Consider the following 13,634-nt stretch of genomic DNA (forward strand, 5'->3'; position numbering starts at 1 on the left):
AACAACAAAATAATTTATGAGACCAAACATATTTTTTTTTCTCTTATGAGAGTATTTTGCCAAACGTCCAGTAAATGGAAGAAATGAGGTTTTAACCAAGGTTATATGCGTTTATATAACATGACACACAAGTCTACATACAGAGACACACATAGCAATGTTCTGTAGGGACCAAGGGTAGGCTGCCCCCCAAGATGAACATTCTTTTGGGCTAAAGGTAATTGACGCCCTGGCTTAAGAGAAACTTTTTACCGTCCCTTAACTTTGTAGAAGGATCTAACCTGGGGGTCTTCACAGAATATGGGTTATTAGTAGTGACAAATTTTATCTGAGTGACCCACCTGTGACGTGGCAAACATCTAAGTATCAAACATCTACTCTTCTTAATGCCTTGTGAAGTACGTTTTTCCACTTGAAAATCCCTGGTCCTCCTCCTTAGTTCAGGAAGACATAAATACCTCATTTTGCCTGACTGCCTTTGGGACTGCCATGCCTGTGAGGGTTCCTTACACTTATAAAATTTAAGTTGATCTTTCTTGTTAATCTGTCTCATTTCAATTGGATTCTTAGTCCAGGTAGAAGGACCTTGAAGGGAACAGAAATTCATACTCCCTGGCAGGATCAACACAAAATTGATCTAATGAAGCCAAGCATTGATCTTGTCAGTTCAGATGTAAGAAAGCAAACTACAGGTCATATATTCCCAGGCACAGCTGTTCCAGACAAGGGACATGTAGCCTAGGCTCAAGACATAGGCATGTGACCCCACTAGCTTACAAGTAGTTAATCAGCACTAGCCTACAGATATAATTACAGGATACACCTCATAAAACCTCTCAGATAAAGAAGAACGATATTTTTCTGATTCAAAGTGTTTTGAGAAGGAATACACCTCTAGGGTATAAGGTGAAGTGACACCAGAAGTTATTAAGGACATCTGCTAACATGACCTCATGGGTCTATAAATTTTTTGTTTTTTCCAGTTTCACCTTAAGCCACAAAATTACACCACTTCTATTATTTGTGAAGAGTTTACGACAACAGAATTGTTCACAATCACCTTATTCAAACAATAAGGTAAATGAAAGGCTGAATTCTATGTAACATAGCAATTTCATATCTGCTTAAATCCAATCAATTTGATTTTCACATCAATAGAATATTAAACAAAGCACATACAGTGAAAACAGGCCACAATAAATGATAAGACATTTTGCTCAGTCACTAAAGAAAGCCCTTCACGTTTCCAATTTCACACCATCAAATTAATCATTCTTGCTGATTTAAAAACACAAATCAGGGGTGCCTGGGGGACTCCAGTGGGTAAGCGTCTGCCTTCGGCTCAGGTCATGATCCCAGCACACTGGGATCCAGCCCTGGGTGGGCTCCCAACTCAGTGGGGAGCCTGCTTCTCCCCGACCCCCTTATTCTCTCTTGCTCACTCTGCTCTAAGAAATAAATAATCTATAAAAAAAAAATAATAAAAACACAAATCAAATATGGATCCTAGGGCTTACTTTCAGAGGTACCAGCACAGATAACTTCCTATAGTGATCCAATTTGGAAGTCAGTAGGGACCAGAAGCCTACTCCCCGAGAGCAGGGAGCCTGACGCAGGCCCAATCACAGGACCCCAGGACCATGACCTGAACGAAAGGCAGATGTTTAACCAACTGAGCCACCCAGGCGTCCCAGAAGATGATTTTCTTCTACAATACTGCATGGCCACAAAACACTGTAAAGTCAGGAGAAGCACAGATGCATCTGCCTCTTAGAAACTTAAAATTCTGGGGGCGCCTGGGTGGCTCAGTCGGTTAAGCGACTGCCTTCGGCTCAGGTCATGATCCTGGAGTCCCAGGATCGAGTCCCGCATCGGGCTCCCTGCTCGGCGGGGAGCCTGCTTCTCCCTCTGACCCCCCCCCTCTCATGTGCTCTCTGTCTCTCTCATTCTCTCGGTCTCAAATAAATAAATAAAATCTTTAAAAAAAAAAAAAAAAGAAAGAAACTTAAAATTCTTCACAATGTGACCAATTTAAATCCTTGACACGTTCTGTAGATGAGATTCTGAATGAATGCCAAGACAAAGGATATTAGTTCCTCTCAGTAGAGAGTGGCAGAGTCAACTTCAGCACCCGGCAGCCATCCCACACAAATAATTCAGTTGCTCCATCAGGGGAAGCATAGAAGAATCAGCCACTTAGCATGTTGAGCACTTTGAATTCAGCCAGGCTAACTCCAGGGAAAACCAAGACACAAAACGCAATCCACCATCTCCAGGGTGACACCTGAAGCAGCGAGATTAAACCCTAATTAGCACATTCTTTCACAGCTAAATTCCCTTACCTAGTGCTGGCATGTCAACCAACAGGGACAGAAAATAAACCATCACAACCGGAAAAATGGGATGGAAAACACCCTTCATACAATCTGGTGGGACTCATGTTTAATACACATGGATTACATATCTGCAAGCATCTAAATAAGTAGAATATACAAAGGATTTTAATGCTCAAGTGGTCTAAATGAGGATCCCTCAGATACTTCATTTGTGTACCTATGCATCCCCTTCAAGGGAGCCATCTATTAAATAGAGAGGGATACATATTTTGATTGCTACTTAGCAGCTTTTATTTTTTTAAGAGATTTACTTATTTTAGAGAAAGAGAGAACACAGGGTGGGGGAGAGGCAGAGGACAGGGGAGAGACTCTTAAGGAGACTCCGCATGCAGCCTGACAGCCCGACACCAGGGCTCCATCTCATGACCCCGAGATCATACCTGGGCCAAAACCAAGAGTTAGATGCTTAACCAACTGCACCACCCAGGAACCTCTACGCAGAAGCTTTTAAAGGAGACACTGATAATGTACTATCTAAGCAGGAAACAAATACAGGACCTTCTGAAATAGGGCCAAAACCTGAGCTCAAAAATATCAACTCCTGTACAACTACTTTCTACTGCTACAGCACCTTTTTATAACTTAAATAGGATGCCAGGAAATGAGGCATTAAATTAAATCCCGTCAGAGAACAAGAATTCTTGTCCCCTCAAAGGTCCTTCTAGCTGGACTTAGAATCAAATTCATATGAGACAGATTAACAGGAGAAAAATCAAATTTAATAGGTACATGGACAGGAAATCCAAACAGAAGTGAAGTTCCAGACTGTCAGGGAAGAGGAGGTACAAATGTCATCCTGAAATAAGGAAAGAAGGGGTGGCGGTCAGGAGCTTCACAGGAAAGGAAAACACTTCACAGGGCAATAAGAGCACATCTTTGGTATTTAGGTATTTGTCTTACCTTAAAGATGGTTCAGAGATAAACTTTTTCATGTTAATCTCTCATGTTCTGGAAAGAACCACCCCCCGCCCAATTTAGATTCTTCTGGGTTGTTAATGGCAGGGGAGGGGTAGAATGTCCTCTGCAACCTGCAGGTTCTCAAGTACCTTCAACTTCAATGATCCAAAGGGGCATTTTGCAGGGGGCGGTGGGTGGAGAGAGAGGCTTGTCCTGCTCCTTCAGTTCCCCCATCTCAAACTTCCTTGGGAGTTTCAAGTATTACATGTTGATCTGGTAGATTACTTCATGTCACTGATCTAGCATTTTACCCTGCCAATAGGGCAGTTTGGCCAAACTCGTTTCAGAAGGCAATGATACAGGTGTATTTTCAAAGGTAGCCCTGTAGCTTAAGTACTGTGATTAAATGAGGCATTTATATGAAAACAAATGAACTACGATTAATGATTAGATCAAATGTTAAGGCAGGTTCTGATTTCTGAGGGTAGCCAGCTGAGCAGACTTCTATATGTTAGATTTCAAGCATCTTAAGATAGAGTGAGGGCAGGCAGGGGAAACCTAACATTTTGTCCTGGTTTATAGTTTAAATACTACGTTGGTAGTGTTTCAGTGGTCCACAGAGCCACAGTACTAAGACTGTCTATACATGAGCTATTACGACAATTTCTTTACAATCATTCATATTAAGTTTGCAGAGCTTCAGGGAAAATGTCAATTTTAGTTCTCGGGGCGCCTGGGTGGCTCAGTCGTTAAGCGTCTGCCTTCGGCTCAGGTCATGATCCCAGGGTCCTGGGATCGAGCCCCACATCGGGCTCCCTGCTCTGCGGGAAGCCTGCTTCTCCCTCTCCCACTCCCCCTGCTTGTATTCCTGCTCTCGCTATGTCTCTCTCTGTCAAATAAATAAATAAAATCTTAAAAAAAAAAAAAAAATTTTAGTTCTCAAATGATTCCAAGTAGGAAGGTGAGAGAAAACTCAAAATGTCTGGGGACTTGTAGCCATGCATTGGTCGACATTAGAAGAAATCAGGATGTAGTCCAGTTAATACTGAATACTATTAAAATCTAGTATCTACAAAATGTTACTGAAACAAATTTTTACCAAAGATAGTCAAATTAACACTAATTTGATTACAAAATAGTCTAAGAAAAAAACACTTGGCCTGACTATTTACATAACTGCAGGTAGAACGGAGGTTGAGCTACAGACACTAAAAACAGTTTTGCAGGAACTTTTCATTAGGAATCTCTAAATCGAACTTTTAATAGCATCTCCAGGTCAGAGTCCATGCCATTTTCGTGCACCAGACTTTATGGACAGTAACTACAGATTTCAGTGAACTCCTCTCTTCATGAAAGTCCCCTAAATATCCTGAGGTTCCTGCACCTGCTAGTAAGTAATCTTCCTTGCTCACATGGTAAGGCTGCTGGGAACTCCCTAAGCAAGGTATCAGGCTGGCATTTCAAAGGGGGCCTTATTTGATCCATAAAGTCAATCTTAGTTCCCTATAGCTGTCTTGTCGTATCTGAGTCTATGCAGCTCTTTCTCAGCTATGACATCCCAGTCAAAGCCATGGTTGTATAAACAGTGTTTGTTTGTGTCTTGTCATCATGAGAACAGATTCTTACTAAAATTATACGTATACATATATATACAGGCATTAAAAAATATAAAAATAGTTACTGAGACACTCTGAATTCTGGAGGAATCAGGGAGAAAAGATAAAACGTTCCAATTTGTTTACAAAGGTGTATTTTGTGTAACGTAAGTTAACATAAGGGATAAAATTTCTTAAATCTGTAAACACCAAAGTATTTTTTAAAAGGTTTTATTTAAATTATAGTGAGTTAACATGCACTGTCATATTTGTTTCAGGTGTACAATAGTGATTGAACAATTCCATACAACACCCAGTGCTCGATACAACAAATGCACATCTTCATTCCCATCACTTCTTTAACTCATCTCTCAAATCCATCTCCACTCTGGTAACCATCAGTTTCTTCTCTATAGTTAAGAGTCTATTTCTTGATTTGCCTGTCTGCTTTTGTTTCTCCTTTGCTTGTTTGTTTCTTATATTCCACGTATGCGTGAAAACACACGGTATTTGTCCTTCTCTGACTTCTTTACGTTAGCAATAATAACCTAGCTCCATCCATGTCATTGCAAACGGTAAGATTTCATTCCTTTTTAAGGCTAATATTCCATTCTATAGAGATACCCATCTTCTTTATTATTGGTCAATAAACACTTGCACCAGACTGTTTGAAGCAGAAATGCCCACTGTCACTGACTGTTAAACCACTCCTCCGAGAAATCCATGGCACAGAGCCAGGGCACAGGGCTACACTCATCATGGCACGTGGTAAAGGGAGGAAGGTCCCCCACAGCAGTGCATCAGCTTCCACGAAACGATACCCATCTACAGTGGATTCAAACTATGTTGGGGTTATATACCTGGGATTCTAGCGCTTTGGTGAAACCACAGCCCACACCTTGCTGAGCCCGCCTGTTCCACTGTCCAGAAGGCTTCTTCATCTCCAACATCTACTCTACCATGTGATATTTTGAAGCTATGCACTAAATGACTGCATCATCGAATACCCTTCCTCCATCCACAGCCACTCATCTAGACCTGGGCAAACAGAGTCATCACAACAGCATCTGGTCCTCACTAACACACAGGAATTCAGTTAAATCATGAAGATAAAATAGGACTTCCCTACTCCTCAGGAACCCACCACACTTGCCAATTCCTTTATTCCATTGCATTTATTCATCAGATGACACCACCAAGAGGTAACTGTGTCTTTTGAATGACTAAAGGGAGCCACGTTAGGTTCCCTACCCACACTGAAAAGAATTCTTCACATTTTCTTCCAACAGGTCTTACCTTTCTCTCTAAGGATGCTGCCATCATTGTGTTTTACTTATATTTACATCCCACATGCCAGGGCTAAATGTCTGAATTGACACCCATTGGCCTTACTTGTCTCTAATCTCAATTAAAAGGTCAGTGAGGACATTCTCACCACAACACAGGCAAAGAAGAACGTTTGAGATGCCTATGTAGGTGGAAATAAAACTGGGGATAAATAGAAATGGAGATCTGCAGATATCCAGGAAAATAAAAAAGTGTAAGTTATTTTTCTAAATCCAGGGAGTCAGTTGTGCAACCCAGGAAAGGTGTCCCCTCTCCACATGCAGAATTCACGCCAATTCTTCATCCTCTGTACTTTCTCTTAACTGGGGCTACAATGTCACTCCTACCGGAATATATTTCTCTAACTTATGGGGTATCTATTACACACAAACCATTGTTGTAAGTGTATGTTTACTAGATAGAAACATGAAAACAACACCCACATGTATGAAGTGGGGCACATAACTTTATTAGGGGCCATGGTAGAGTGCTTTAGGGTCCCGGGGAGAAGTCCAGATAGCCTTTCAAACTAAAATAGGTTTAAGTAAGCTCGGTGGGAGTCTTCTCTAAAGGACACATAAGGGGAAAGTCATGGGAGACAGGAGAAATGTTTGCTCACAAGGGTGGACTGGGAATGCCCTATCACGAGGTACTAACTTCTGACTCTGCAGTTTGTTGTGTAGGAAATGCACTAGTAAGATTCTCTTGTGTCACTTAAAAGTCCCCTGCAAAACTCCTGCCTACACAAAATGTATGCTAAGTAGCACTGTCATGGAGTACTTCACTTAGTTGATCAATAAGACCCACATACAATCTATAATACATCTGTTATACTATCCCACTAGTCCCAAGGAGGAGAAAATGATACAATAGATAAACTAACGGAAAAACAATCACACATTATCTAAACGTTAAAGCCAATGACAAAAACGGATTACTAGATAATATTTCCACTGTTGCCAAATAGGTGATAGATACCATTAGTTACCTACAAGCTTATATAAAATGAGATAGGTTAACATTGGTAGTCAGATAACACTTCATTCATTACATATCCGTGTTAACATGATAAAAACCATTGTGTTTTATTAATTAAAATATATTAAGTTCACACATAGACTAAGTTATGCATTTCAATCCCCTCTATAATCCTTGCTCAAAATACAGTATATAAGCATTAAAAAGCATTCAAGCACTGATATAATGATGTGGGAGTAATGGTTTCAACAGTTTTCAGGTGTGAGGTCCTTCTCAACAAATGTGGATGTATGCTATGTTGGGGAAGAGTCAGCTACCCTCTTTATGGTATCTGTGAGGATTTCTTCCTTTCAACCACATCCACTAATATTCTCTAACTATTGCTATCATGAGGATACATCAGAATTTTACTGGATTGCCACTTGTTTTTCCTCTAATACCAGTTGGTAAAATATTTTATTTGTAATATTCAGAAAGTTCTTTAGTTTTAATAAATGGAAAAGACTGATGTTCTGAACACCTTTTTCATGACAACCGTCATTAATGTTATAACCACAAACAATATCTTCATTTAGATTTTCTTTATATATTGTATATTATATTGTCCTTCATCTTCCATGGATAATTAGATATCATGAGTCCCACCTAGTGAAGGAGAGAGCTCCTATCTTTGAGGAAGCAACAATCAGTCACACAATTTCACACGTTCTAAAAATAAATGTATTTTCTGAAGTGACTTGAGAGTAGAGATACATTAATATTTGCTAGACACAAATATCAGATAGGGCCAATGTTAAAAAAAGCACATATTGATATTAATTAGAACTATGCAAAAATCTATCCACTTAATCTTTTGAAGAACAGGACAGACATTTCTAACAGTTTAACTTTGTTATTATTCCTTATCATGAGTATTCTGATGTAATATCTGAATAGACTGACTGACGTAGTGCTTTGTACTTGATTTCTGTGACATTTATTGACATTTGATGTTCAGTTACATACATTTCTAAGTATTTACATCTTTCAAGTTACTGTCCTTTATGCACTCACGAGTGTTTACTAATGTGTGTATTTAAAATGAAGGTCTTTCCTCATTCATAAATTTGTAGGGTTTAACTCTAGTGTGAATTTTTGGATATTAAGGATTGAATTCCACTTAAAGGCACTGCAAATTTCTCTGTATTTTAGTTTCCATCCTGTGATGAGAACTATGATGTTCAGTAAGTTGGGAGTTCCAGCTAGAGGCTTGAGACATTCTTTTACCTTTGTAATGTTTCCCCTCAGTATGAACTCTGAGATGCTGAGTAAGAGTTGAGCAATCCTAAAAGTTTTACCACACTCTTTACATTTCTAAGGTTTTTTTCTCCAATACGAATTCTCTGATGGTCAATGAAGCTTGACTTCTGATTAAAGGGCTTGCCAAATTCATTATGTTTGCAAAATCTTCTCCAGTATACATCCTCTGATCAGAAGTTAGACTTTAGCACTGCTTAAAGGCCTTGGCACATTATTTTGGTTAGGACTCCTTCAAGTATGAATTCTGTGATGTCGAGTCAGGTGTGAGTGCTGGATAAAGGTATCACCACATTCTTTACATATGTAAGGTTTCTCTCCACTATGAATTCTGTGATGTCGAGTAAGGTGTGAATGCCGGTTAAAGGCCTGACCACATTCTTTGCATATATAAGGTTTCTCTCCAGTATGAATTCTGTGATGTTCGGTAAGCTTTGACTGCTGGTTAAAGGCCTTACCACATTCTTTACATTGGTAAGGTTTCTCTCCACTGTGAATTCTGTGATGTCGAGTAAGGTGTGAGTGCCGGTTAAAGGCCTGGCCACATTCTTTACATATGTAAGGTTTCTCTCCAGTATGAATTCTGAGATGTTCAGTAAGCTTTGAGTGCTGGTTAAAGGCCTGGCCACATTCTTTACATATATAAGGTTTCTCTCCACTATGAATTCTGTGATGTCGAGTAAGGTTTGAGTGCTGGTTAAAGGACTGGCCACATTCTTTACATATGTAAGGTTTTTCACCACTATGAATTCTGTGATGTTGAGTAAGGCTTGAGTGATGGTTAAAGGCCTGGCCACATTCTTTACATTGGTAAGGTTTCTCTCCAGTATGAATTCTGTGATGTTGAATAAGGTTTGAGTGCTGGTTAAAGGCCTTGCCACATTCTTCACACTGGTAAGGTTTCTCTCCAGTATGAATTCTCTGATGTCGAGTAAGCATTGAGTGCTGGTTAAAGGCCTTTCCACATTCTTCACATTGGTAAGGTTTCTCTCCAGGAAGAATTCTGTCATGTTGAATAAGGTGTGAGTGGTGGATAAAGACCTTGCTACATTCTTCACATTTGTAAGGTTTCTCTCCAGTAGGCATTGGCTGGTGTTGAGATGGTGTTGAGTGCCAGTCAAAGGCTTTACCACATTCTTCACAAATGTAAGTTTTCTGTCCAGTAGCAGCTGTGTTATGTATGTTTAGTCCTGATGATTGACTCAACATGTTCACAGGTTTATTACATCTGTATATGTTTTTTTCCATGTGAACTCTCTGATAATCACCAACACTGGAGGACTGGTTAACAGATTTCCCACACTCATTATATTTATAAGGATTCTCTCCCATAGGGATACTCTTATGTATAATCAGGTTGGAGCTTTGATAAAAGACTTCCACATATTTATCACACTCATAATGATTCTCTGGAAAATGAGTCCTCACACATTTATTAACATTTGAACCCTCGTTAAATTTGTTCTCAGAGTCACTGCATTGAGCAATTCTATTTTCATTGAAAATGCTCTGGTCATCTTGTAGGGCCGACTCCTCGGTGAAGGACCTCTCAAATGAATCCCACTTAGCACTTTGTTCTTCATTTTTAAATCTCTGATTTTCAGAAATGTTTGACTCAAAGGTCAATCCAATTCTACTTTCAAAATGGTTCAAATAATTATTTTCAGCATGGACTAGGCAACTTTCCAGATTTTCCAAATTCTCGTTCTCCAAATATGTATGTTTCACCATTTGATTTGAGCCCTTGCTTACAGAAAGACACTGCTTTGCAGAAGTAGCAGGCTTAAGAAGGGATATTTTCCCAAGTGTTTTACATTCTTCATCATTTTGGGCAGTGAGATTCATATTATGGACAGTTGTCTCAGTTTGGATATGTCCTCCATGATATCTTTGATGCTCTTCACTCTCCCCATCATTTTTCCAGTCTATCATTAAGTGTAAATTGTCAAGGGCACTATGTTTATATCTACCCACTGCCACGTTTTGGAAAGAAGCTTCTATGCACAGCTTTGGCAGGAAACTCTGGGTGCCATGTGAAGATACAGCTGAAAGATATTGAATAAGAGAAAAGTAAAATCATTCCACTTACTATTCTCAGATGAATATAATGAAAGCTTCTAATACGCAAAATTAAAATCAATCAGAGAACTTCAGCAATATGGCTGAGAAAGAATCATCAGGACTTCATTCCTCCAGGGAGACAAACGCGCAGACAACGTACAGATCACATAGCCTATCGCACAGTTCCATAGTCTTGTCATGCTGGAGCACACATCACGATCCTATACCTCAAAAAATCAGGAAAAGTGCCATCTGATGCCAAAACTAGCAGAAGGAAGGAAATTTAAACTTAAAATAGAAATCAACAAAACACGATAGCAAAAACAGGAAAACATCAATAGGAAGACTGCATTTTCAGAAAAGATCAACAAAATCAATATACTTTTAAATAAAGAATGGAAGCAAGAAGACTAGGTAAAATCAGAAGAAGTGGAAGCAGATGCAATACAACTGATACCAAAGAAATAAAAACAATTATAAGAGGTGATGATGGATAATTACATGTCCACAAACAGATATTAAAAAAAACTTGTATAAATCTCAACAAGTGTATAACCTACCTGACTCCATTATGGAGAAATAATTAAAAAGTACAAATATCAAATAATCTACCACTATTAAACACACTGAAAAAGCAAAACAAAACAAAACTCCCAACAAAGAAAGTCCTGTGCCAGATAAATTCACTGCAGAATTCAAACAAACATTTAAAGAGAAAGCACTTCAAATCTCCTCCAACATTTCCAAGGAGTGAAGAGAAAGGAAACTATCAAACAATCTCTGAGACACCAGCTTTACCAGGTTATCAAAGCCAAAGGAAGACACTACAAACAAAGAACACTACCAACTACTAACTATGAGGAATAGTTATACTAAGTCCACAATAAAATGAAGCAAACTGAATCAAAAGCACATTTTACTATTTTACAACATAATCAAGTGAGAATTCTTCCTGGAGTTCAGGGTCTTTTAACATATGGAAATCTATAAATTTAAGAGTGTGCATTAACAGAATGAAGGTCAAACATGACATGTTCATATTAATTGAAGCAGAACAAGAATGTGAGCATATCGGACACAGTTTCATGATTAAAAACACTCGAGAGTAGGAATAGAAGGAAACCACCTCAGCATAATACAGGCCATACGTACTGAAAGCTGAAATCTAACATATTCAATAGTAAAAGACTGAATGCTTCTCCTGTATGATCAGAAACAAGGTAAAGGAATGACTTCAGCACTTCCATTCAACATAGTACTGGATATTCTAGTCAGAACAATCAGGTAAGAAAAAGATACATAAAAAGAATCCAATTCAAAAAGAAAAAGAAAACTATCTCTGTTCAGATGACATGATCTATAGAAAACCATAAAGAATGCCTATTTTCATTTTTATGCTATTTTATTGTTTGGTCATCACTTGTATATTTCTGCTGATTTTCCCCACTAGACTTTCCATTTTCAATTTTTTTAATGCTATAAATGCTTGAGTTAAGAAAAAAGGTTCAGGGCGCCTGGGTGGCTCAGTTGGTTAAGCGACTGCCTTCGGCTCAGGTCATGATCCTGGAGTCCCGGGATCGAGTCCCGCATCAGGCTCCCTGCTCGGCGGGGAGTCTGCTTCTCCTTTTGACCCTCCTCCCTCTCATGCTCTCTCTCATTCTCTCTCTCTCAAATAAATAAATAAAATCTTTAAAAAAAAGAAAAAAAGTTCAAATAAACAACATAACGTTATACTACAAGGAACATAAAAAAGAAGAAACAAACATGAAATTTAGAGGAAGGAAATAAGGAAGAAAAATCAGACATAAAAAAAACAGAGATCAGAATAAAAAGTAACACTGAAAATCTCTATCAAAATTCCAATGTCATTTTCTTTGGCAAAAGAGCAAAACCCCTCCTAACATTCATGTGGATGCCACAGTATAACACCCCCAAAATAATTTTCAAACTGAAGAGTACATTGGAGGCACCACACTCCCTGATTCAAAACATACTACAGGGGCGCCTGGGTGGCTCAGTTGGTTGGGTGACTGCCTTCGGCTCAGGTCATGATCCTGGAGTCCCTGGATCGAGTCCCGCGTCGGGCTCCCTGCTCAGCGGGGAGCCTGCTTCTCCCTCTGACCTCCCCCCTCTCATGTACTCTCTCTCATTCTCGCTCTCTCAAATAAATAAATAAATCTTTAAAAATAAATAAATAAATAAATAAAACATACTACAACGCCATAGTTATCACAATACACCACAGACATAAATACAGGGATAGCTAACCAAAAAGCAGAGGTGAGCCAGACCCGTCCTCATCCAATGTTAATGTGTAGGACAATGAAGTGAAGATCCTGTCAAAACTTATAATCTGATTTGGATTTCTAGGTGGGATCTGAGTTCCCACATTTCTCACGAGCTTGCAAGTGACGCCCATATCTTAGCTCAAGTGCCACACTTTTAAATTCCAAAAAGAAAAAGAAAAGAAATGGATGACTCTGAACGTAAAGAATATTGTGGAAATTACAACTTCTAATTTCAAGAACAAAACAATTCGTCTTTGAACATTTACTACCCACTACATCACATTCTAACATTTTTTCATAAATTCACCCATGAATCCACACTAACCTATGAGAACAGTAGAATTGTTCTTCACCTTTCAAAAAACATCTTGGCAAAACTTCAGTAATAGTATATCCTGAGTTTTATCCCAGATTGAAATTGAATTACTTTAAGACAAACACACAGACCACTATACAGAAGTAACCCTAAAAGAAGGTTCACAGCAGGTTTCAAAGGGACAATGGGAATGCAAACACAATTAAACCACAGAACATATCAACTAAAACAGGTAAGTGAGGATAAAACATAAAAAATTATAGATTCAATAAAAAAGAATAAAAATGATAGACTAGAGTTTTTCTTTATTGTCACTAAACTGAGAAATGCTTTCAGTGATAAAAACTTATGAATATATTTGTGGATGAAGGTTTTTGTGTCTTGCGAAAACACCACAAAGACAAACACACAAGTATATGACTAAAATAACGACTGTTTTTGAGTCTCTTATAGCATTCAATGTATTGGTCTCATGTGGCTT

General features: G+C 38.7%; 2 protein-coding genes across 5 annotated transcripts in view; both read right to left on the reverse strand.

Annotated features, from left to right (window-relative positions):
* LOC117997798 (putative protein ZNF720) overlaps positions 1–13,634 on the reverse strand; it is a 166,431-nt gene that overhangs the window by 134,444 nt on the left and 18,353 nt on the right. The window lies entirely within an intron of this gene.
* LOC117997780 (zinc finger protein 331-like) overlaps positions 5,492–13,634 on the reverse strand; it is a 51,922-nt gene continuing 43,779 nt past the window's right edge. For both annotated transcript variants that reach the window (XM_034986142.1, XM_034986140.1), the window contains one exon: positions 5,492–10,533. In XM_034986142.1, the coding sequence (XP_034842033.1) occupies positions 8,723–10,533 (1,811 nt within the window). In that variant the 3' untranslated portion in view covers positions 5,492–8,722. The remainder of the gene's footprint in view (positions 10,534–13,634) is intronic.

The sequence above is a fragment of the Mirounga leonina genome, unplaced genomic scaffold, assembly GCF_011800145.1.
Source record: "Mirounga leonina isolate KUSES-001 unplaced genomic scaffold, KU_Mleo_1.0 Mir_376, whole genome shotgun sequence".
NCBI lineage: Eukaryota > Metazoa > Chordata > Mammalia > Carnivora > Phocidae > Mirounga > Mirounga leonina.